Source organism: Nelusetta ayraudi, unplaced genomic scaffold, assembly GCF_046127955.1.
Source record: "Nelusetta ayraudi isolate G7.1 ecotype Tasmania unplaced genomic scaffold, CSIRO-AGI_Nayr_v1 ptg000089l, whole genome shotgun sequence".
NCBI classification, from domain to species: Eukaryota; Metazoa; Chordata; class Actinopteri; order Tetraodontiformes; family Monacanthidae; genus Nelusetta; species Nelusetta ayraudi.
The window spans coordinates 2,220,001-2,241,531 of record NW_027466139.1 but is presented as its reverse complement, the minus strand read 5'-3'; the positions used below and the strand labels follow the sequence as shown (position 1 = coordinate 2,241,531).

At 50.9% G+C, this 21,531-nt stretch overlaps 2 protein-coding genes across 3 annotated transcripts in view; both read left to right on the top strand.

Moving 5' to 3' along the window:
- The window catches only part of LOC142901642 (spectrin beta chain, non-erythrocytic 1-like), a 45,806-nt gene extending 36,048 nt beyond the window's left edge, over window positions 1-9,758 (top strand). For both annotated transcript variants that reach the window (XM_076046224.1, XM_076046223.1), the window contains 12 exons: window positions 105-479; window positions 894-980; window positions 2,465-2,622; window positions 2,709-2,847; window positions 2,972-3,056; window positions 3,404-3,600; window positions 3,721-3,821; window positions 4,107-4,161; window positions 6,886-7,085; window positions 7,368-7,541; window positions 7,627-7,669; window positions 7,825-9,758. In XM_076046224.1, the coding sequence (XP_075902339.1) occupies window positions 105-479; window positions 894-980; window positions 2,465-2,622; window positions 2,709-2,847; window positions 2,972-3,056; window positions 3,404-3,600; window positions 3,721-3,821; window positions 4,107-4,161; window positions 6,886-7,085; window positions 7,368-7,541; window positions 7,627-7,669; window positions 7,825-8,034 (1,824 nt within the window). In that variant the 3' untranslated portion in view covers window positions 8,035-9,758. The remainder of the gene's footprint in view (window positions 1-104; window positions 480-893; window positions 981-2,464; window positions 2,623-2,708; window positions 2,848-2,971; window positions 3,057-3,403; window positions 3,601-3,720; window positions 3,822-4,106; window positions 4,162-6,885; window positions 7,086-7,367; window positions 7,542-7,626; window positions 7,670-7,824) is intronic.
- Window positions 9,759-13,014: 3,256 nt separating this feature from the next.
- LOC142901628 (echinoderm microtubule-associated protein-like 6) overlaps window positions 13,015-21,531 on the top strand; it is a 19,344-nt gene continuing 10,827 nt past the window's right edge. The window contains exons 1-11 of the mRNA XM_076046206.1: window positions 13,015-13,266; window positions 18,234-18,393; window positions 19,353-19,451; window positions 19,575-19,643; window positions 19,757-19,942; window positions 20,184-20,319; window positions 20,406-20,479; window positions 20,579-20,706; window positions 20,804-20,941; window positions 21,016-21,157; window positions 21,284-21,398. Of these exons, the coding sequence (XP_075902321.1) occupies window positions 13,070-13,266; window positions 18,234-18,393; window positions 19,353-19,451; window positions 19,575-19,643; window positions 19,757-19,942; window positions 20,184-20,319; window positions 20,406-20,479; window positions 20,579-20,706; window positions 20,804-20,941; window positions 21,016-21,157; window positions 21,284-21,398 (1,444 nt within the window). The 5' untranslated portion in view covers window positions 13,015-13,069. The remainder of the gene's footprint in view (window positions 13,267-18,233; window positions 18,394-19,352; window positions 19,452-19,574; window positions 19,644-19,756; window positions 19,943-20,183; window positions 20,320-20,405; window positions 20,480-20,578; window positions 20,707-20,803; window positions 20,942-21,015; window positions 21,158-21,283; window positions 21,399-21,531) is intronic.

Here is a 21,531-nt window from a genome sequence, read left to right as displayed (position 1 = left end):
TACAATATTGGGGAATTTCAGTCGTGATTCGTCCAACTTCCCCGCTTAACTTCACCTCCTGCTCGCCGTCGTCTCCCCCCCCCCCCCCCCTCCCCACCGTACAGATGCTGCAGGAGCGCTTCCGGGAGTTTGCCCGCGACACCGGCACCATCGGCCAGGAGCGCGTGGACACCGTCAACCGTCAGGCGGACGAGCTGATCAACGGCGGCCACGGCGACGCCGCCACGGTGGCCGAGTGGAAGGACGGCCTGAACGAGGCCTGGGCCGACCTGCTGGAGCTCATTGACACGCGCACGCAGATCCTGGCCGCCTCCTACGAGCTGCACAAGTTCTACCACGACGCCAAGGAGGTGCTGGGCCGCGTGCTCGACAAACACAAGAAGCTGCCCGAGGAGCTCGGCCGCGACCACAACACGGTGGAGACGCTGCAGCGCATGCACACGGCCTTCGAGCACGACATCCAGGCACTGGGCACGCAGGTAGGGTGGTGGATGAGGGGTGGGGGAGGGGCCAATACTTGGATTCCAGAAATTACTGTTTTTATGATTCTAATTGTTACCGTTGTGCTGCACTGTAGTTTCCTGTTGTGTTTTACCTGTGGCGTTACAACAGTAGATTAAGTACTCGCTATCAGTATCTGTGAGTACTGGAAAGCAAGTACTCAAGCTCTACTCTAAAAAGGTGGTGTCGGTGCATCCCTATTAATAATAATAAACCTGTATCAGCTTGTTCCTGCTGTCCCAGGGTCAGGGGTCAAGGGTCAAGGTTAAATTAAAGTTCTTCTTTGAGAGTTTGGCTTCTACAAAGATCAAAATCACAAAAAAAACACCTGCTGACGCCATTCTACTGTGTGTTGTGTGTGTTGTGTGTGTTGTGTGTGTGTGTGTGTGCAGGTGCGGCAGCTGCAGGAGGACGCCGTGCGGCTGCAGTCGGCCTACGCCGGAGACAAGGCCGATGACATCCAGAAGAGAGAGGGAGAGGTGAGCGGGGGGTGGGGGTGGAGCCAGAGCTCTGATTGGCTCACTCCGTGCATGCCGCTGCTGCACCAGCAGAAGTGACGTCAAAGCGATCAGGAAGGGGGAGGAAGGGTTCTAAGTCCATCGAGAGTCCTGCAGCTTGTGGTCAACAGGACCTGGAGACCCTGGTGGAGGAGCTGTGTGGAGCTGCTGCGGACCTGAAGACCCACCTGGACTCAGGTTCTGCAGTCAGCTCCACACTGACCCTGCAGGCGGCCGCAAGCTGCTCCACCAGGGTTCACCACCCAGGGGGAGGCAGTGAGTGGGAGGAGCTTCTGGCCAGTTCAGTCTGTCAGAGTATCATCTCAGACCCACGGATGAGTGAGGGCGTTAGCGTTAGCCTTTAGAATTAGCTTAGCTTAGCTTAGCAAGAAAGCAGCAAAGGGGAGAATCAGTGGTGTAGTAGTTTATTGTAGTGGATATACTCTGATCCCTCCCCTTTTCCAGACGCACTCCCCTGTTTTAAAAAATAAAAAGAATGAATAAACGTGAAGCGTGAAAAGTGCTGCAAACACACAATTTAATTTTCTGAAGCGGCACTGAAGCAAAGGTTGAATTTAAAACAGGAAAGTGAAAGTTGCGTCAAAAAAAGCAGTGCAGCAAACAAACCAAATATCAGCCTTATTCAGCAGTACCGTTGTGAGACAGCAGGGGGCAGTGCAGTACTGAACGACATGGAAGTTGTGTCCTGCCGCTGTGTTTCTGACCGTGACCGTCCGCTGTGTGTTTCCCTCCACATCCTCCCTGCGGGTCCAGAGGAGGCGGGGAGAGGTGAGACAACACTGCCCCACCCCCCACCCCACCCGTCAGCTCCCCATTGGCTGCAGGCTCCTCAGGCTCCGCCTCTAAAATGTTCCCCGCAACATTTTAGTCGTCTCTGTGCAGCAGCAGTAGCAGCAGCAGTAGCAGCAGCAGAGCTCAGAACCAGAGCGACTCTCTGGCTTTGCAAAACTGACGCAGGGCTTTGCTTGACATCGCTCTCGGAGCTCTTTAAACTCCACCCGCCTGGGCTGCCGAGGCACGTCAAGCAAACCACCCCTGCCCTCAGGTTTGCAAAAACACAGCGGTGGGAACATTGAAGAGTTGCACAGCAGTAGGCGAGGGTGGCGCTGTTGGCTTGGGCTCGGTTAGCCTGCTTGTTAGCCGTTAGCCTGCTATTTAGCTTTGCTCAAGTGTGTTTGACTGAGGCTCGGTGGCTGCCGGCTAGGAACTTGAGCATGCACTCACACACATACACACACACACACAAAAACACGCACACACAAACGCACAGTCTAGTGTTCATTTTGTGAGCAGACAGCCAGCCCTTTAAATATGAATGAAGCCGGCCTTTGACAGAGGTCATAGACGACGAGAGAACATCAGCAGAAGGTCACCAGTGACATGAACCTGGTCCGGACCTGCTTCTGGTTGTGACCTTGTGACCTTGACCCCCCCTCCCCCCCCAGGTGCTGGAGGCCTGGAAGCAGCTGCTGGAGGCGGCTGAGGGCCGGCGGCTGAAGCTGCTGGACACTGGAGACAAGTTCCGCTTCTTCAGCCTGGTGAGGGACCTGATGCTGTGGATGGAGGACGTCATCCGGCTGATCGAGGCCCAGGAGACTCCCCGGTGAGAACCCTCTCCCTCTCTCTACCTCTATCTCTATCTCTCCTTCATTGTGGCTCACCCCTCCTCTCTCACTCGCTCCCCTGCAGCGACGTGTCGTCGGTGGAGCTGCTGATGAACAACCACCAGGGCATCAAGGCCGAGATCGACGCCCGCAACGACAGCTTCACCGCCTGCATTGAGCTGGGCAAGGCCCTGCTGGCCAGGAAGCACTACGCTGCTGAGGAGGTGGCGCTTAGCAACACAACACAACACAGCACAGCAATGCTCAGCACAACACGGCACAACACACAACACAACACACCACCGGCCCAAGGATCTGAAGCGTCTGGATTTGTCTCGTTTCTTTCAGATCAAAGAAAAGTTGCTGCAGTTGACGGACAAGAGGAAAGACATGATTGACAAGTGGGAGGACCGGTGGGAGTGGCTTAGACTGGGTAGGCCGACCAATCATAGTCCACACCTAACGTGCTGCCGCCAAAGAGCAGACTTTGATTGAAAAATAAAAATAAATAAAATGACTAATATTGGAGTATTTTATTTATTCATAAAAAATTTGATTAAATTTACTTAATGTTAATTTAATCTTAATTTTAATATTTAAATTTTTTTTAATTTACTTTTCATTTTTTATTTGATGACTGTTTTTGATTTTCTTTAATTTATATGTTCACTTAAACTGATCAATTACTGTATTTCATAAGAGTCAATGATGATTATTGTTTGTGTGTCTCCGTGTGTGTGTGTGTGTGTGTGTGTGTGTGTGTGTGTGTGTGTGCTGCAGTGCTGGAGGTGCACCAGTTCTCCCGGGATGCAGGCGTGGCCGAGGCCTGGCTGCTGGGCCAGGAGCCCTACCTGTCCAGCAGGGAGATGGGTCAGAACGTGGACGAGGTGGAGAAGCTCATCAAGCGGCACGAAGCCTTCGAGAAGTCGGCTGCCACCTGGGAGGAGCGCTTCGCCGCGCTGGAGAGGCTGACCACGGTAGGACCGCCCTCCTCGGCCCACTGGGGGGCGCCGCCGCCGCTGCCGCCACAGCCTCGGATTGAAGGGGGAAAGTCATGTGACCCCTGTTTTGTTGTGTTGTGTTGCGTTGCGGCCCAGATGGAGTTGCTGGAAGTGAGAAGAGCGCAAGAGGAAGAAGAGAAGAAGAGACAGCCGCCACCCACTGAGGCCCCGCCCACTGACACTGCTGCTCAGCAGAGGTGTGTGTGTGTGTGTGTGTGTGTGTGTGTGTGTGTGTGTGTGTGTGTGTGTGTGTGTGTGTGTGTGTGTGTGTGTGTGTTACTGTGTGTGTGTGTATGTGTTCTAACGGTGTGTGTGTGTCTGTGTGTCTTGGTGTGTGTGTGTGTGTGTGTGTGTGTGTGTTCGAACATTGTGTGTGTGTTGCTATATGTTTGTGTATGCGCTCTAACGGTGTGTGTGTGTGTGTGTGTGTGTGTGTGTGTGTGTGTGTGTGTGTGTGTGTGTTCTTCTTCTTCTTCTTGCAGGGAGGGGGCGCCGGTGTCTCAGAACGGGCTGTCATCCAATCAGGAGTCTCCCAGGGTTAGTTACCGCTCGCCCGCCTACCAGCGATACAGCAACACCCTGCAGAGCCGCCATGCCGCCGCACCCTGACACACACACACACACACACACACACACACACTAACCACCCCACTGTCTTATTAACATCAATGTGTCTGTATTTTTTTTTTTATTTTTCACTTACTAGTCTTCTGTCGTTATTTTTCTTTTCTTTATTTTTGATGTGTGTGTCGTCCTTTCAGACATGAAAGCAGGGCTGAGAGCTCCCTGATTGGCTAATAAAGCTGTCAAGTGACCTGCTCATCTCAGCACTTAAACACAGAGGAATTCAGAGGTGCCCTAATGGGCACTTTCAATGTTGAGAGAATGAGGAAAAGAGAAAAAAGTTAATGTGTTAGTTTCACCAGCAGATGGCAGTAGTAGTCGTAGTCGTAGAAGAAGAACACATCAGGCAGCCTGGAAGCAATCAGGAAGTGATGATGCTGCAGTGATGCTGCTGATTTAAGAGTTCAGTGACCACACACACACACACACACACACACACACACACACACACACACACACAGTGACACTTCCTCCTCTTCACTTCCCTCCCTCTCTCTCTCTCTCCTCCCTCTGTGTGTGTGTGTCTGTCTCTCGCCCAGCTCCACGCCCTCTCTCTCCTCCCTCTGCTGCTGCTGCTCTATGTTATCGCTGCTCACCTCTCCATCAGCAGCAGCGGCTCATTGTGAGGCTGCAGCTCATCAGTGTGCGACTGTCGGCTCAGAGACAGCGACAGGCGTTACACTAAAGTCTCATTATTATTCTATTAGTCTTAATGATAGTAATAATAATAATAATAGTAATAAAGCGGCAAAAGCTGCTTCACGCTGTTGGTCTGGTGTGTGTTTCTCTGGCAGTGTTTGTCTGTCTGTCTGTCGTTGTTAATATTGTGTCGTTTTTCATTCTGCCATTTTTCAAAGATGAAGAAATTAAAATTTTATTCAATTTTATTCAGAATAACCAGTAGAAACGGGTTTAAACCGGAACTTTAACTGGCATTACACTGGCTTAAAAAATGTAATGTTTTCAAAAATAATTTTGTGCTTACAAAAAAAAACAAAAAAAACAACAACAAATACATCGAAGCTAGAAAGTTAGTCGGTTGAAAGGGTTTTAAATTTCCCACTTCCTGTCCTTCATTTCACCACTTCCTCTTCATCTTTCGCTCACATCAGCACCACCACAACCTCCCATTTGAGTATTTTGTGTGATTGTGTCACTCCATCCCAGTGTAGCAGCAGCAGCAGCTCATCACTGCAGCATCGCTCGCCGCTGTTGTTGTGTTGTGACTCTGTTGTGTTGTGTTGTGTATCTTTGTTCCCCCTCCATCACCTCCACTAACACGGTTTCCCAATAAACCCAGTCAGCACCTGCTGCTGCACCCACACCTGCACTGGTTCCTGTCCTTGTTTTCACGTTTGTGTCTTGTCACCCGCATCACCCCATATGTTGCGTTGTTGTTGTTGTTGTTGTTGTTGTTTTTGTTGTTGTTGCATGCCTCACCATCACTGCAGGTCATTTCCATTCTGGACCACAAACACCAGTTTCCTCATCGTCATCATCATCATCATCATCATCATCATCATCAGCTTAAATATGTCCATCATGTTCGGTCATCAAAAAAAGCCTCATCACAGCCGTGATGGGAACGTGGTGCATCGTGTTTTTTTCTCTGCAGAAAATTCTAAAATTAGAACCTGAAACCAGTAACTGCTGGGAGACACCAGCAAACCAGGTGGTGAAAACCAGTTGATCTTTCTGGAGAATCTTTCAGGGACTCGTGAGGTTCTGAGTCCAGCTGCTCAGTTTTGTGGTTGTGGGGATGGGTCTACTTCCTGAATGGGACGGGTCTACTTCCTAGCTCAGATGGGTCTACTTCTTCCCTCGGTGCACTTCCTGTCTGGGATCAGTGTACTTCCTGGCTGTGGTGGGTGGGGTGTGGTGGGGGAGGGGCGGGGTTTCTCAGGGTCACAGCAGCAGAACCTCCCGACGAGAGTTCTTCTCTGTACAGTAGCTCTTGTCTGGATTAGCCCCGCCCACTCCAAGGATGGGCAGCTCCAGGATTGGCCGCCGGGACTCCGTGAGGGAGGAGCCCCAGCCGCAGGGTAACGGCGCCGGGTTGCAGTGGGCGTGGCCTGATTATGACGCTAATAACGCTGATTGGCCAATAATGATTTCCAAACATCACTGTGATGATTGTTTGAGATCTGTGTGTGTGTGCCTGAGTGTGTGCGTGTGCGTGCATACGCCTCCTGACCCTCTGTGCAGTGATTTGCGGTGGTCGTGCATGTGCAGCAGTGATCAGCTCAGATGTTCCTCAGCTGGAGATCAGCTCTGACCTCCGACCTCCTGAGAAGGTCGCTGGAGCTTCTCCTTCAGCAGTCACATGACGTGTGTTGTGTTGTGGGAAAGAAAATACACACAATGGAGCTGCTGTGTTTTCTGATAATCAGTGATGGACTGACTGATTGTTTGATTGACTGATGGATTGACGGGTGGATTGATTGGGTCCAGGCTCCTCCTCTAAAGTCAGGAGGAGCTTCTTGATCTCCTGGATCTTCTTCACCTTCAGCAGCTTTACTGGAGACTCTGCATGATGCCGCCGCCGCCGCTCTGCTTCCAAAACGTCCAATCACAGAGCAGTATCTTCCTGTCCTGACTTTCTCTCTCGCTCTCTCTCTCTCTCTCTCCCCCTGACAGGAGGATGGGGCTGAGGTTGTCAACGGGGAGAAGGAACCGAGCCCTGCAGCCTCTCCTGGGTCGACCCGCCGGGCCAAAGCCAGCAGCCAGGCGGCCACGCTGCCCGCCAAGACCCAGCAGGACTCGAGCTCCTCGCAGCTGGAGGGCTTCCTGCACCGCAAGCATGAGTGGGAGGGACACAACAAGAAAGCTTCCAGCAGGTAGGCCTGGCCACCAGGGCACCTGCAGATTCCTCATGCAGGAGGTTCTAATGCTCCTTCAGGAGGTGCTGATGCTCCTGGAGGAAGTTCAGATGCTGCAGGAGGTTCTGATACTTGTAGTGGTGCTGATGATGCTCCTTCAGGAGGTTCTGATGCTCCTGGAGGAGGTTCAGATGCTCCTTCAGGAGGTGCTGATGCTCCTGGAGGAGGTTCTGATGCTCCTTCAGGAGGTGCTGATGCTCCTGGAGGTGCTAATGCTGCTGCTCTTCCTCCTTCCTCCAGGTCGTGGCACAACGTCTACTGCGTGATCAACCAGCAGGAGATGGGCTTCTACAAGGACCAGAAGAGCGCCACCCAGGGGATCCCGTACCACAGCGAGATCCCCGTCAGCCTGAAGGACGCCGTCTGTGAGGTGGCGCTGGACTACAAGAAGAAGAAGCACGTCTTCAAGCTGAAGTGAGTCTGGAGGTTCTGATGTGGGTCCAGGTTCTGCTGCTCTCCATGGCGACAGAGCTCTAACTGTTTACTCTTAAATCTGCAGGATCACTGACGGCAATGAGTATCTCTTCCAAGCCAAAGATGACGTGAGTTCACTGACACAACAGCAGAGCTTTCACTTCCTGGTTGATGACATCATCAAAGCACTTCCTGGTCTTCAGTGTCATAGATTATTTGTGTCTCGGCAACTTGTCCTCTTCCTCACGATGACCATCACCTTCCGTTTCTCCTCCTCCTGCAGGAGGAGATGAACGGCTGGATCTCGGCCATCTCTGCCGCCCTGTCAGGCGAGAGGTCAGAGGTCACGCCCAGCAGCCACAGCACGCCGGCGCCCGCCGCACGTGCTCAGACGCTGCCAGCCACCGTTGTCTCGGCGACGGCCGAGTCCAGTCCAGGGAGGCGGGACAAGGACAAGGAGAAGCGCTTCAGTCTGTTCAGCAAGAAGAAATAAGACACTCCGCACTCACCCCCCTTCTGTTGCCCCTCCCCCTTTCTGTTGCCCCCCCCCCCACCAGGTGCTGTTTGGGCCACGCCTCCCGCCGTCGATCCGTCTTGATGTCACTTTTTTCGATTGGCTGATTCTGTAGGAACCACCTCAAGCAACCGCTTCCTGTTTTTCCTTCCTGATCCGACCCTAGTTAGTTGGTTAGCCAACCAGAGCGCAACAACGACGTCATGTGACGCCTGCAGTTTTTTATCCGCCGCTAAGAAATAAGAAAAAAAAGACAAAGAACCCTCATCATGCTAAGTCGTTCCTACAGCATCAGATCAAATCCCAAACAGCCCCTTCCCCTACCTCCCTCCCCCCCATTTACCCCAAACAACCCCCACCCCACCCTCCTCCTCTCAGCGGGAACCACGCTAGCCGCTAGCCGCTAGCTCCGAGCCAAAACCCTCCACTCTGTGCCTCAGCCCGTCCCCGCCCGGTTAGGGGGTCACCAACACTTCCAGCAGCTGCTGTCTCAAGGAGGACAGGACCCCCCAACCCCCCCCCCCCCCCCAACTACACCCCTCCTCCCCGCAACCCGCCTTCCCCAAACCCCCATCCCTCCTTACTCTCTCTCTGCCAACCGTTTAGTTTCCCCTCTCGTCGCCGTCTACTTCCTGGTTCGTCTCCATCCTCAGTTGGTTTGATTTTGCGAGGCCTTTTTTGTCTTTGCAAGATGACGTGTATCCCCCTGTAGCGGGAAACTGAGGCCGCAGCCAGGTGGCGCTCCCGAACGACCCCGCTACCTCCCGGAGAAGCCGCTCCGGTTCGGTTCAGTCCGGTTCGGCCCGGTTCGTCTCGAGCGAACCGAGTCACGGCGCCGTCTTCTTCCTGGTGGGAAGCGGCTGTTGTTTTGGTGCGTTACCCTGCGGTGCTTTGAACTGTATGTATAACTTGTGTATAACAAACTGTTAAAGATAAAAAAAAAAAAACAACCTGTGTTTAGTTTCACCTATTATATTATTAAGATTAAAAAGAAATACATTACTACAACTTAACAATCGTAATAAGCTTCTTTTCGCTGCGAATCTAACTACGTGTAGACGACAAATCAAAGCTGAATGCCGCCAACAAATAACTGAGACCAGTGAGAATGTTTGTTCAGTCCCAATTTAAAGTTTTTTCTTTTCTTTTCTATTTTACTGTAGTTTATTTCCTTCTAAAATCAGTTTATTTGCTGCGGTAGATACCCATCCCAACTCCATTTATCCCCAGTAACGAGCCGTAGATGTGCTAATTCAAGCTAAAAAAAAATTAAAAAAATGATGATGTGGAAGCTTCGATGTTCAGTGGACAAGTTGGTTCTTTATAAAGCATTTACTGGAAGTGAGTTCTGTCGCAGAAGTTTGGCTGCTTGCTCGTTGGCTTTAACACTCCAATATTGTTTTTTGAATTTTTTTTGTTTTGTTTGTTTTGTTTCTTGAATTTTAGAATTTCAAGTTTTGCTGCCACCTTAGATCCAGACAGTTCAGAAGTTGCAGACAAAATCAGCTGAAGGATTCCACCTCCTGCTCCTTCATGTGTCTGTGGTTTCTGTCGTCGATGTTGTTTTAACCATTTGTGCCAAGACTTTAAATAAAAGACGAGAGTCTTAAAAGTTGCTGGTTTTGAAGGATTTTTGCCATTTTTTTAAGACCTCGGACACTTAAAAAAGCTGAGGCTTAAATAAAAATAATAAGAAAAAAAAACAGATTTGTTGTGGTTTTGCTATGACTGAACTTCTGTATCTGCCTGGGAAAACTGGAAGCAAAACAGCAGGAATTAGCCTGCCCCCTGGAGGAGGGTGCGTTTGTTTCGCTGCACCTCAGGCGCAGTCAGTTTTCTGTCCTCTCTTGGCTTCTTGATGAATATAGTGTGCATTCCTCTGTCACTGTACCCGTAGTAACCACCTCCTTCCCTCATACTGCACAAACAACGATGCCACGATGGGTGTGGGAGGGGCCCGGGGAGCGGGCCTGGGGCGGGGCTGTGGGGTTTGTTGTGACGTGGACTGATTGGGGGGGGGACGGTCACTGCTAGTTGGATCTGCACCCTTTAGACTCCTCCCCCCCGTTACATGTGTGCAAAAGCCATTAAAATGCTTTTAAAATGAACCGCAATGACTCCTTTGTTTCTTTGTGTGTTGACAACCTGGAAGCGGTGTGAAAACTGTGTGAAAACAGCCTGAAAGCAGCTTAAAACTGAAAACGGATTAGTGACAGATTGGAAAACAGTGAAACCAGTGAGCTTTAAAACAATAAATCACTCCAGAGACAAGCTAAAAGGTTTATCTGGTGTTTGAGTTTAGCACCACCTGGTGGTCAGAAGGTATATTGTAAAGAATGTTAAGCAGACCCACTTGACAGCAACAAAGATGTGAAACATCAACAGTTGCCGTCGACTTAAAAATGAATTGTGTAATATTTGGAGATTTCGAAGGAGAAACAGCGACATCAAGTGGTAACATTTTAGATTGCAGCTTCTCCCGAGCTTGCCAGTGAACTACGGTTGCTGCACACCCAAACCAGGATACCGTGTCCATCTTCTTCTTGGTTGGTTAATATCAAGACGCGAGCAGTCACCCTAACTTCGAAATGCACTGTCAGGATGGCTGGATTGTCCACACCAGGCTTCCGTAGAAATGTGGTGGTGCAAGGTGGCAGCTAACTGGGAGCAAAGCCCTTGCTTGATTTATGTATGTTCATATATACAGTATATACATATATATACACACACACAAGAGCCGTTCTAAGGGTAGAAAAGCCAAATTGCATTTATTGTACTGCAATCATACACTATTTTGTAATGTATTGTTGGCCAGCAAATTATCTGAAATCAAGCCAAATATTACACGCTAAACCTTGAAAAATTTATGTTCAGATGCATTCACTGCCACCTCGTGGCTGTTAACTGGCTCTGCAGCATCTTATTTTGGAAGCAGCTTCTGAACGTTGGATTGGTGGATCCATCCAAATATAATGAATTTCAATCATATCTGTTGTCCTCAGAAAGATTACTTGTATTTTCAGCGTGAAGGAATTTACAGATGCCCCAAAAGGAAGCAGACTTCAGACTACACAGACGCATAACCTCAGATGTATTCATTTTTCATGTGTGCTTGACAGGGCTACGACCTCAACAGAACATTGATGTTAAAAAAACAACAACAAAACAAAACAAAATAAAAATTAACCCTAAATTATGCTCATTATGTTTCTTCTTCTTCAATAACTTCAAAAACTTCTATATAATACTATGTAGTATATAATATATAATATACTTTGTTGATTAAAAAAAAAAAAAGTATTTTACTGTTCTTTGATTTTTGCTGTACTTTAAAATTAAAATTAATTAATTAAGCAATTTACTAATTAGTAATAATTGTTTAAAAAAAAAAGACTAAAAGCCTCTCTCTCATCAGCACCACGGACAGTTGGCCAGCTGCCGAGGCGGCTTATGGGACTTGGAGTCTTTCCTTCCTTTGACAGCGGAAACATGAATGCTGCTGAAGAGGGAAAACACACCGAATCCCAGAGTCCTTTGCGGTGACGCGATCTCCCAGCTGGGCCGGGGTGTTTCCTCCCTACGAGTGCAGCGACAATTCAGCACAACTAGACCGGAAGCAGAGAGGGTAGGTCCTTTAAAATAAAAGCCTGATATGTACGCCAACAAGAAGATTTGTGCGGTTAAAAAAAAGTTTTATATTCTATTCTATATATTATATTTACATTCAGATAGACAGAAAATGTTGATAAACAAAATAGTTTGAATAATTTCGAAAATATCTGTGCAGAATCAAATGCACAAAATAATGAAGGGACTGTGAATCACCGTTTCAAATTATTTTGATAATTATTTACCTCAAATCAGATTTATGTCATTTCAGTAAACATTCTATTTTTTATCCTAAATGTACGTCTGTAAAACTCTGGGTGTTTCCAGTTGTGGATTGCCTTTTATTTTGTAGCGTCCGTCCAGGAAGTTCCGGGTGCTGCGGGAACTTGACGCCCCTGTCGGTCAGTCGTAGAGGAGCAGCCGTCCCAGCCTGGTGCTCCGCAACCCGGGAGCCTCTCCTCTCTCTCCGTCCGGACCGTGGAGCCTCCAGCAGGTGCGGAGCTCCGCCTGCTGCTCCTCCCGCTGCTCCTCCCGTCCACCGCCTGGAGGCGCTCTGCTGCCGCGGCCGGAAGGATGCTCTCCTGCCGCCAGGACTCGGCACTTTCCCCCGCCGTGCTCCGTGCGGGATGCTGCGCCGCGGACCCGGGGCTCTTCTCCTCCTCTCGCCGCTGATCAGTCGCTCCTGGGCGGCCGTGTCGCTCCCCGTGCCGCCGCTGGTCGGCGCTGCTGCCCGGCCACACCTTCTTCTCCGGTTCCTCCTGAAGAAGATCCTCAGTCCTCCAGACTCCGCCGCTGGTTTTTGTGAATGAGTTGGTGACACCTCCCTTTCTTCCCCCTTCCTCCCCCCTCCCGCCCCCGCTCGCCCACTGCTGGCACCGCCGTGCGTTATTACGCGCGGGTTTGATGTGAACACGCTGCGGGAGCCCGAGACAAACATCCGGGCTGGAGGATTACCTCGAGCCAGCCAGGGGGATTAAATAGTGCAGGAGCAGAATCCTACGCCACCCCTGCTGCTGCTGCTGCTGCTGCTGCTGCTGCTGCTGCTGCTGCGGACTGGGAGCGAACTTGTGCTCGCCTCACCTGACTTCTTCTTCTTCTTCACCTGGAGCAGCAACAGGAACCCCAGTGGAGCCCCAGGTGAGAGGGACACTTTAAACTGCAGCGTCACGGAAAACCACGTGATGATGATGATGAAGGTGATGATGATGATGATGATGATCGTGATGATGATGATGATGATGAAGGTGATGGTGATCATGATCATGATGATGACGAAGATGATGATGTTGACGAGTGACAACATTCCTGTGTAGTCCTGCCGTGGAGAAGCCATCCGTCCACCATAGAAGAAGAAGAAGAAGAAGAAGAGGAAGAGGAGGCTGCCGGCGTCAGATGAGCGGTGGTCATGTCGGAGCGCAGCGCCCCAGGCTGCAGCCTCCGGCTGGACTGGGTCTACGGCTACCGAGGCCACCAGTGCCGTAACAACCTGTTCTACACGGCCGGCAAGGAGGTGGTGTACTTTGTTGCCGGGGTGGGCGTGGTCTACAACACCAGGGAGCACAGCCAGAGGTTCTACCTGGGGCACGACGATGACATCATCAGGTGAGGCGGCACCACTGCTGACCGCTGCATTACATCTGTAGCTGCGTTTCCACGACCCCTAGAACTGCGCAAAACCTAAGTGTGCAAATGGCCGTAAAAAACTCCTCAACTTGGAAAAACCTCTCAGATATGGCTGAAGGGTTTTACGCCCTCATGAGGAGGTTTTTCAGGCGCAGACGTGTCATACGGGGTCACGTGACCAGTTCCCTTCAAGTGAAAATGCCGCGTTACGTTTGGACGGAGGAGGAGATGGAATATTTTTTTTTTTACAAGTAATCAAAGAGAAAAATTGAACAAGCATTCTTGACAGCAAACAACATCAAACCTCACAGTTGGGGTCTCGCGGGACGAGATTGGATGAGAATTTGGGCTGATGTGCTTCTTCAATTCAATGGAAACACCTGCAAATCGCAATTATACTCTGTGGAAATATTAGAAATATGGCTTTTATTTCGCGAAAAACTGTCGTGGAAACTGTGATGTACCATATGGTCTCCCAGTCCAACCAATCACAGTCATCGTCCTGTATGCCGTCCGTGCTGTGGCAGAACACGGTTCAAACTGGCTGAATTCAACCGCGAACATTCTTCAAACACCGAGTGGGAGGGGCTTCTGTCACTCATCCACCAAGAGGCGGTGCCGTTTCCTTACAAGACCTTTCTGTTTGTAGTTTGCATGTTCTCCCTGTGTCTGCGTGGGTTCTCTCCGGGTTCTCCAGCTTCCTCCCACACTGTTTGTCCTCATGTGGCCCTAATAAAGTGGCCACTTGTCCAGGGTGTCACCTGCCTTCACCCTATGACAGCTGGGTGAGGCTCCAGAAAGAAGCGGGTATTGAAAATGGATGGATGGATGGATGGATGGATGAGATTCTAAGCAGATGTTTCCCCACCTGGTGGCCATAGTTGTTACTGCAGCCGACAGCACTTTCAATCGGACCTGCGCGAACGTCACCATGGCAACTGTGATGAGATGCACGAGGTGATGATAATGATGATGATGATGATGATAATGATGTGTCCTTATCTGTTGTGACACATAGTTTAGCTCCGCCCATATTTCACACGGCACTCAAATCACACAAGCTTTATTTTTTGTAGTTTGAACAAAGAGGAAAAAAAGAGCCGAGCAGCAGGATGGGAGGAGCAAGATGATTCAGTGAGGTCACCCATTCATCCTGACAAACACACACACACACACACACACACACACACGCACACACATTAGCATGCTCATACACCTGGTGTGTTCGACAACACCGAACGGCCGATGACTCATCGCAGCAGCAGCAGGCAGGTTTGTCATGTTTGGACAGTGTGTGTGTGTGTGTGTTTGTCTGTCTGTGCGTGTGCATGTGTGTGTGTGTGTGTGTTGCTCTGATAAGAGTGCCAGATTTGTGGTGATTGCCCACTAATCCCTCTACAGGTCTGCAGCTGCACCTCAGCCTCGTCGTCGTTGCTGCCTCTACCACGAGCAATAAAGTTTGATTCGAAGATTGTAAGTGAAGTGCTTTGTCCCTGGGATGAAACCAGCGGGTGGCGCTAACCAGCCCCAGCTGTCATTTCATTCCTATACTGACTGATTCGGCTAGGGTAAGGGGCATTTTGGTTAGGAGCCCCCTGGTGGCGGTTATAGGAACATACACCAGAATTTCTGTACATTTCTTACGTTGCGCTCTCAACTATTTCCCCCCCCCACGTTACGCTACAAGCTCCTCCCCCTTCCTGCAGCTTCTTTCCAGCCGGGAGAAAACAGCTGACGCTGTGATTGGCCCTGCGAGATAGTTTAAAAAAAAAATAAAAAAAAACATGTCCCAGGTCAGCAGAAACACAGTCCTGGCAGCTGACGCAGGGTTTGGCTTCAGACAGGAAGTTGAGTGAAATGCTGAGGACATGTGACATTGCTGCCACCTAGCTGTCAGACACGAGACGAGCTGCTGCTCAGCAAAGTCTCACCAGTAGAGAAAGTCACATTATATATGAAATATATATATATATTTATAAATCACTAAAAATGTAAAGGAAAAGAAATGTGGAGGCCCCTCCCACTGCAGCCTCCCTGCCCCCCGCCCACACACACACACACACACACAGCCAGTCAGCCGTCCCATATCAGCAGCACACGCCACCACCGTCCTCCATTCATCTTGTCTTTCTTCTGTCCCACTTCCTGTTGGTTGCCCGCAGGCACAACCTGACCGACCATCGCGCACACACACACACACACACACACACACTCACAGGAAACCGTAAAGGACATCATTGTGTTTGTTGTTTCCGCTTGACTGGGCATCAGAGACGTCGAGCTCACAGCCGGTGTTGGATGTTGACGTCGACGACTGTTTAGAAGGTTCATCTGTTTTTCTGGAACATTTAAAGAAAAAGAAAAAAAAACCTAGCTGCTAAATACTAAGCTACGTCCTCCAGCTGGATCCAAACCAGGGGTGGGAGAACGTTTTGACTGGTGCGGCCACCAGTTGCAAAAAAATAATTGCCCACACCTGATTTAGAAGCAAACTTTTTTTTCTGCTTTGTTGTTATTTTTCTTTGATATATAAAGTCTTAGTCTTGTCGTGGTCTCGAACCTCTCAATACTTTCTAGTCCTGATAATGTCGTGGTCTCGGTGGGTGCGGTCTGAACTATACCACTACACTGCTACCTCCTCTTTCCTATCAGTGCTAAGCTCGCTGACTCGGTGCTGGACTTCACGTCCCTGCTTACCATCAGTAGCAGAAGCAGCCGAGTGCTAACAGAGTACCGGCTAACCGGCGGCGGCGCTCTCGGCGCAGAGCGCGCAGCCCGCTTTCTGAAGCGTGGCCAAGTTAATTCCCGCCCCCAGCAGGGGCACCGTTAGCCTGAGCTAACTGTCTTTGCTCATGAGGAGGAGGAAGAGGAGTAGTAGGAGAGCTAGCCTGGTTGCTAGCCTGCATTAGCAGCTGGGCTGGCCCCTGAGGATGGTCAGTGATGCGTTGGTGGTCAGCAGGAGGCGCTGGAGGGAAGTTGCGTGTGAGTTCAGTGTGAAATCGAGCACACGCTCCAGAAAAAAGTGGCTCGACACTTTGAAAAGCTTCACAAAAAAGAGGTTGATGAATTTTTTTCCCCACAAATTTAATGGTAAGCAACTGTGAATGTGTTTAGTAGCAGCCAGTAGTGGGTGTGGCCTCACGCTCAACTCAACTAGCTGCGTTTCCATTACAGTTTTCGCAAAATAAATGCGATTTTTCTAAAATTTCGACAAAGTACAATAGCGACTTGCAGGTGTTTCCATTGAATGGTGTGAAGCACGTGAGCCGTAATTCTAAAAAAAAAACCTCTTGTCCCGCGAGACCCTTTCTAATTCCTTGTATAAATCTACGTTTTGATGTGGTTTGCTGTCATGAATGGTTGTTATATTTTTCTCTTTGATAAAATAAATAAAATAGATAAATCCGTCTCCTCCTCCGTCCAAACATAACGTGCGATTTCCACTGGTCAGTGAACCGGTCACGTACGTCACGTCCACTGACGTGTAAATGCGAAAAAAAAAAGGGTTTCCGTGACACTTTTGCCACATAGTTTTATATGGATACGTCTGAAAACCTCATGAGAGCGTCAAAACCTTTTCGCTGTATTTGAGAGGGTTTTTTTTTTTTTTTTTAAAGTTTAGCTGCTTCCATGACCAGTATTTTTAAATTTTTTTTGCCATATTTAGGCTCTGCACAATTCTCGGAGTCATGGAAACGCAGCTACACTCTGATTGGCTGGCTGGAGCTTCTCAAGGTGATTCACACTTGGGATTCTACTTGATCCAGTTGACTCAGAGCTTAAAAAAATATCTCTTTTTAATCAGTCACTGGTTAAAGAAATAGAAAAAAAAAAAAAAACTTTAAGTAGAATTCCTGAGCTGTGATTGGCTGATACAGATAATAAAGCTTTTTATCTCTGGGGGGTGGGGGGTTGAGAGCTGAGAGTTTTAGCGGAGGAGCTAATTCCTGGAAGCCTGATTCCCTCCGGAGGCGTGCTTCCTCTCGGCTGACTGAGCCTGTTAGCGGCTAACGCCTGGTGGCGGTGTGAGCTCACGGCTCAGCGGATCTGCGAGACGTCGGCGATGACCAGGAAAAATCATCGGTCAATCTGCCCGCTGGCCGGCGATGTTCCCTCCGTCCGACGGATTGCGGGGCGGGTGGGCAAAGTTTCAGACTGGTGGGGCCACAATGGGTTCTAAAATTTGACAGAGGGGCAGACGGAGCAGCAGCAGACGGACGGAGTGTTTTGGTGGAAGGAGGAAAAGAATATATCATGGGATACGTAGAAAACATGTTGCTTTAATGTCAGTTGCAAAAGAACAAAAGTGTGGCAGCAGATCAGTGTGTTGGAAGCCGTTGTAGCCGCTAACCTGGTTTCCTCCACCTGCTGCTGGAAGCAGCAACTCACCTCCGTCATTTCCAGCATCGCTCGCAGGGGTCAAAGGTCACAGCCGATTTCTCTCTCTCTCTCTCTCTCTCGCTCGCTCGCTCACACACACACACACACACACACAGATGTCAGTTCATTTGACTGGATGGAAACTGGTTGCTTTCTCACTGATTGAACAACGTGCGACGAGGGTGACGTCACCTGACTGTGACGTCATCACTTCTGCCAGCCGATAATGTCATCACCGCCCGCCCAGCTGTGTGTGTGTGTGTGTGTGTGTGTGTGTGTGAGTGTATCATGTTTGACCTTGCTGTTCAATCAGCTGCTCCCATGTCCTTGGCGATGTGGTCGTCATGGCAACTGCTGCCGCCTCAGTGGTGGTGTGTGTGTGTGTGTGTGTGTGTGTGTGTGTGTGTGTGTGTCTGTCTGTCTGAATGCGTGTGTGTTCAGAGATCAATCGTCTATTGTGGCTGCACACACCTGGTTCTATTCCTGCTGAGCACACACGCACACTCAGAGGTGAGCGTTTTAACCCCCCACCCCCCCCTCCGCTCTGTCCCCCCCCCCCCCCCCAGCCTGGCGCTGCACCCAGAGCGCTCCCTGGTGGCCACTGGTCAGGTGGGGAAGGATCCCTATGTGTGTGTGTGGGACTCCTTCAGTGTCCAGACCATCTCCCTGCTGCGTGACGGACACACACACGGCATCGCCTGCCTGGCCTTCAGCTCTGACGGACAGGTGAGAGACACACACACACACACATACATGCTGAGTCACACACAAACACTCACTCAGTGTGACTCACGTCAGCAAACACTCTGAGTCAGATGGAGGCTTGTCAGTGTGAAAAAACCCAGCGCACCTGCTGGAGCTCCATCCAGGAAGAATAAAGTGTGTTTGTGTGTCTCTGTGCGTGCGTTTGCGTGTATGTGTGTGTTGCACATTAGCTGACTGAAACCATCAGGAGACATGATACTTCTCGTAGTATCAGAACATTGAAGACTGGACCTCCTGCAGGTCCGAACCTCCTCCTGGTGGACTGGATCTTCTGGCCGCGGAGCCGCTGAGTCAGGAAACGTGTGAAATTAAAAGTGGCTGGTCAGACTTCATCTTTAATTAAATGCGGCTGCAGCCGGGAATCGGTGCTGCGGCCGAGTCGGCACTTTTAGCCTCCGGCCAGACAGCAAGTAGTGACAAATCAACTGACGTGTTGAATCAGCAGAGCTCCGCCCCCCTCAGCTGATCAGCAGGGACTCTGGAACAACCTGCAGGAACCACCAGCGCATCCTCAGCTTCAGCACCACCTCGCACTGCTGCACCGACACCGTCCCACCACCGGGGCGGCGCCACTTCTCATTCTAATTCCACTTCTAATATCCATCACAATGTAGAATCATCACATCACAGCTCACACACACATCAAGTCTGATGTCAACTCTCTCTCTCTCACTCTCTCTCTTCCTCTCTCTTTCTTTCTCTCTCTCTCTCTTCCTCTCTCTCTCTTCCTCTCTCTCTCTCTTCCTCTCTCTCTCTTTCTCTCTCTCTCTCTCTCTCTCTCTTCCTCTCTCTCTTCCTCTCTCTCTCTCTTCCTCTCTCTCTCTCTCTCTCTCTCTTCCTCTCTCTCTTCCTCTCTCTCTCTCTTCCTCTCTCTCTCTCCCTCTTCCTCTCTCTCTCTCTCTCTCTCTCTCTTCCTGCAGAGGTTAACCTCGGTTGGTCTGGACGCCAAGAACACAGTGTGTGTCTGGGAGTGGAAGAGAGGGAGGATCCTGGCCACAGCAACCGGACACTCAGACAGGGTGTGTGCGTGTGTGCGTGTGTGTGTGTGCGTGTGTGTGTGTGTGTGTGTGTGTGTGTGTGTGTGTGTGTGTGTGTGTGTGTGCGCTAACCCTCTCGCCCCCTCCTCTCTCTCTCTACTCCAGATTTTTGACGTGTGCTGGGATGTGGCTCAGCAGAACCGTCTGGTGAGCTGCGGAGTCAAACACATCAAGGTGAGTTCAAGGTTACCGTCACTCGACACTCTGTAGTTTTGGTGAGGCCTTGGTCTGGCTTGGTGCGATCTGGACTCCAACACTCCAACACTGTCCCCTCCCCCTCGCCGTAGTTCTGGTCCCTGTGTGGAAACGCCCTGACGGCCAAGCGAGGCGTCTTTGGTCGGACGGGCGACCTGCAGACCATCCTGTGTGTGGCGTCGGCCCGGGACGAGCTCACCTACTCCGGCGCACTCAACGGCGACGTGTACGTGTGGAAGGGCCTCAACCTGGTCCGCACCGTCCAGGCTGCTCACGGGGTGAGGGAGGTCACGTGACTTTTTGACCTTATTCAGTCGTCATCGTACTTGAAGTGACAGACACCAACATCTTAAAATGTATCAGCACCATTTGGTTAAATGAAGATGAACCTGGATCGAGCTTCTGGGGGCGGGGCTTTAGGCAAGAAATGCCTCTGCCTATGTGCACTGTGCACTACCACAGTCGGCCACCAGGGGAGCGATGTACGGCTGAGCTGGAGCGTCTTTTCCTCCCTACCAGGCCGGGATCTTCAGCTTGTTCTCCTGCGAGGAAGGTTTCGCCACCGGGGGGCGTGACGGCTGCATCCGACTGTGGGACCTGGACTTCAAAGCCATCACCAAGATCGACCTTCGGGAGGCGGAGCAGGGGTACAAAGGTGCACAAAGCAAGCGCACTTCTTCTTCTTCTACTTCTTCTTCTCCTCCTCCACCTTTGACTGCTCCTCTCTCCTGCCCCCTGCAGGTCTGTCCATCCGCAGCGTCTGCTGGCGAGCTGACCGGATCCTGGCTGGGACGCAGGACAGTGAGATCTTCGAGGTGAGCGAGAAGCTCCGCCCACCCCCATCCCCATCCCTTCCTCTCTCTAGCCTATGACAGTGAGGCAGGAAGTTAGCCCCGCCCCCTGGCTGTCCCCAGGTGATGGTGCGGGAGCGGGACAAGCCGCTGCTCATCATGCAGGGCCACGGCGAGGGCGAGCTGTGGGCGCTGGACCTCCACCACAAGAAGCCGCTGGCGGTCAGCGGCAGCGACGACCGCTCCGTCAGGTGAGTGAGGGGCGAGGGAGGTGGGGCAGAGGGGGAGGGGCGAGGGGCTCTGAGAGTCATGTCTGCGTGTGTGTGTGTGTGTGTGTGTGTGTGTCAGGTTGTGGAGTCTGGTGGACCACGCTCTCATCGCACGCTGCAACATGGAGGAGGCGGTTCGCAGCGTGGCCTTCAGCCTGGACGGACAGCAGCTGGCTCTGGGCATGAAGGACGGCTCCTTCACCGTGCTCAGAGTCCGGTACACACACACACACACACACACTGAGACACACCCAGAAACACTCACACACTGACCTCCTGGTTGCTCCTCAGAGATATGACGGAGGTGGTCCACATCAAGGACCGGAAGGAGGTGATCCACGAGATGAAGTTCTCGCCAGACGGCTCCTACCTGGCCGTGGGCTCCAACGACGGCCTTGTGGACATTTACGCCGTCGCCCAGAGATACAAGAAGGTCCAGTGTGGCTTCAGAGTTCCTTCCAGTCAGAAACCAGTCAGCCTCTGTGGTTCCTGTGTGAGAACTGGGAGGAAGATGGAAGTGTGGAACAGCAAACAAACTGACTGCTGGTCCTCTGTGCAGGTGGGGGAGTGCAGCAAGTCTTCCAGCTTCATCACACACATGGACTGGACCATGGACAGTAAAGTCCTGCAGACCAACGATGGAGCCGGAGAACGTCTCTTCTACTGGATGCCCAGTGAGTCTTCATGCTGGAACTCAGACTTCTGCAAGTTCCTCAGGCTCCTTATGCTCCTGCAGGATCCTCAGGTTTCTCAGGTTCCTGCAGGTTCCTCAGGTCCTTCAGGCTTGGTTCTGTTATACTCTCCTGC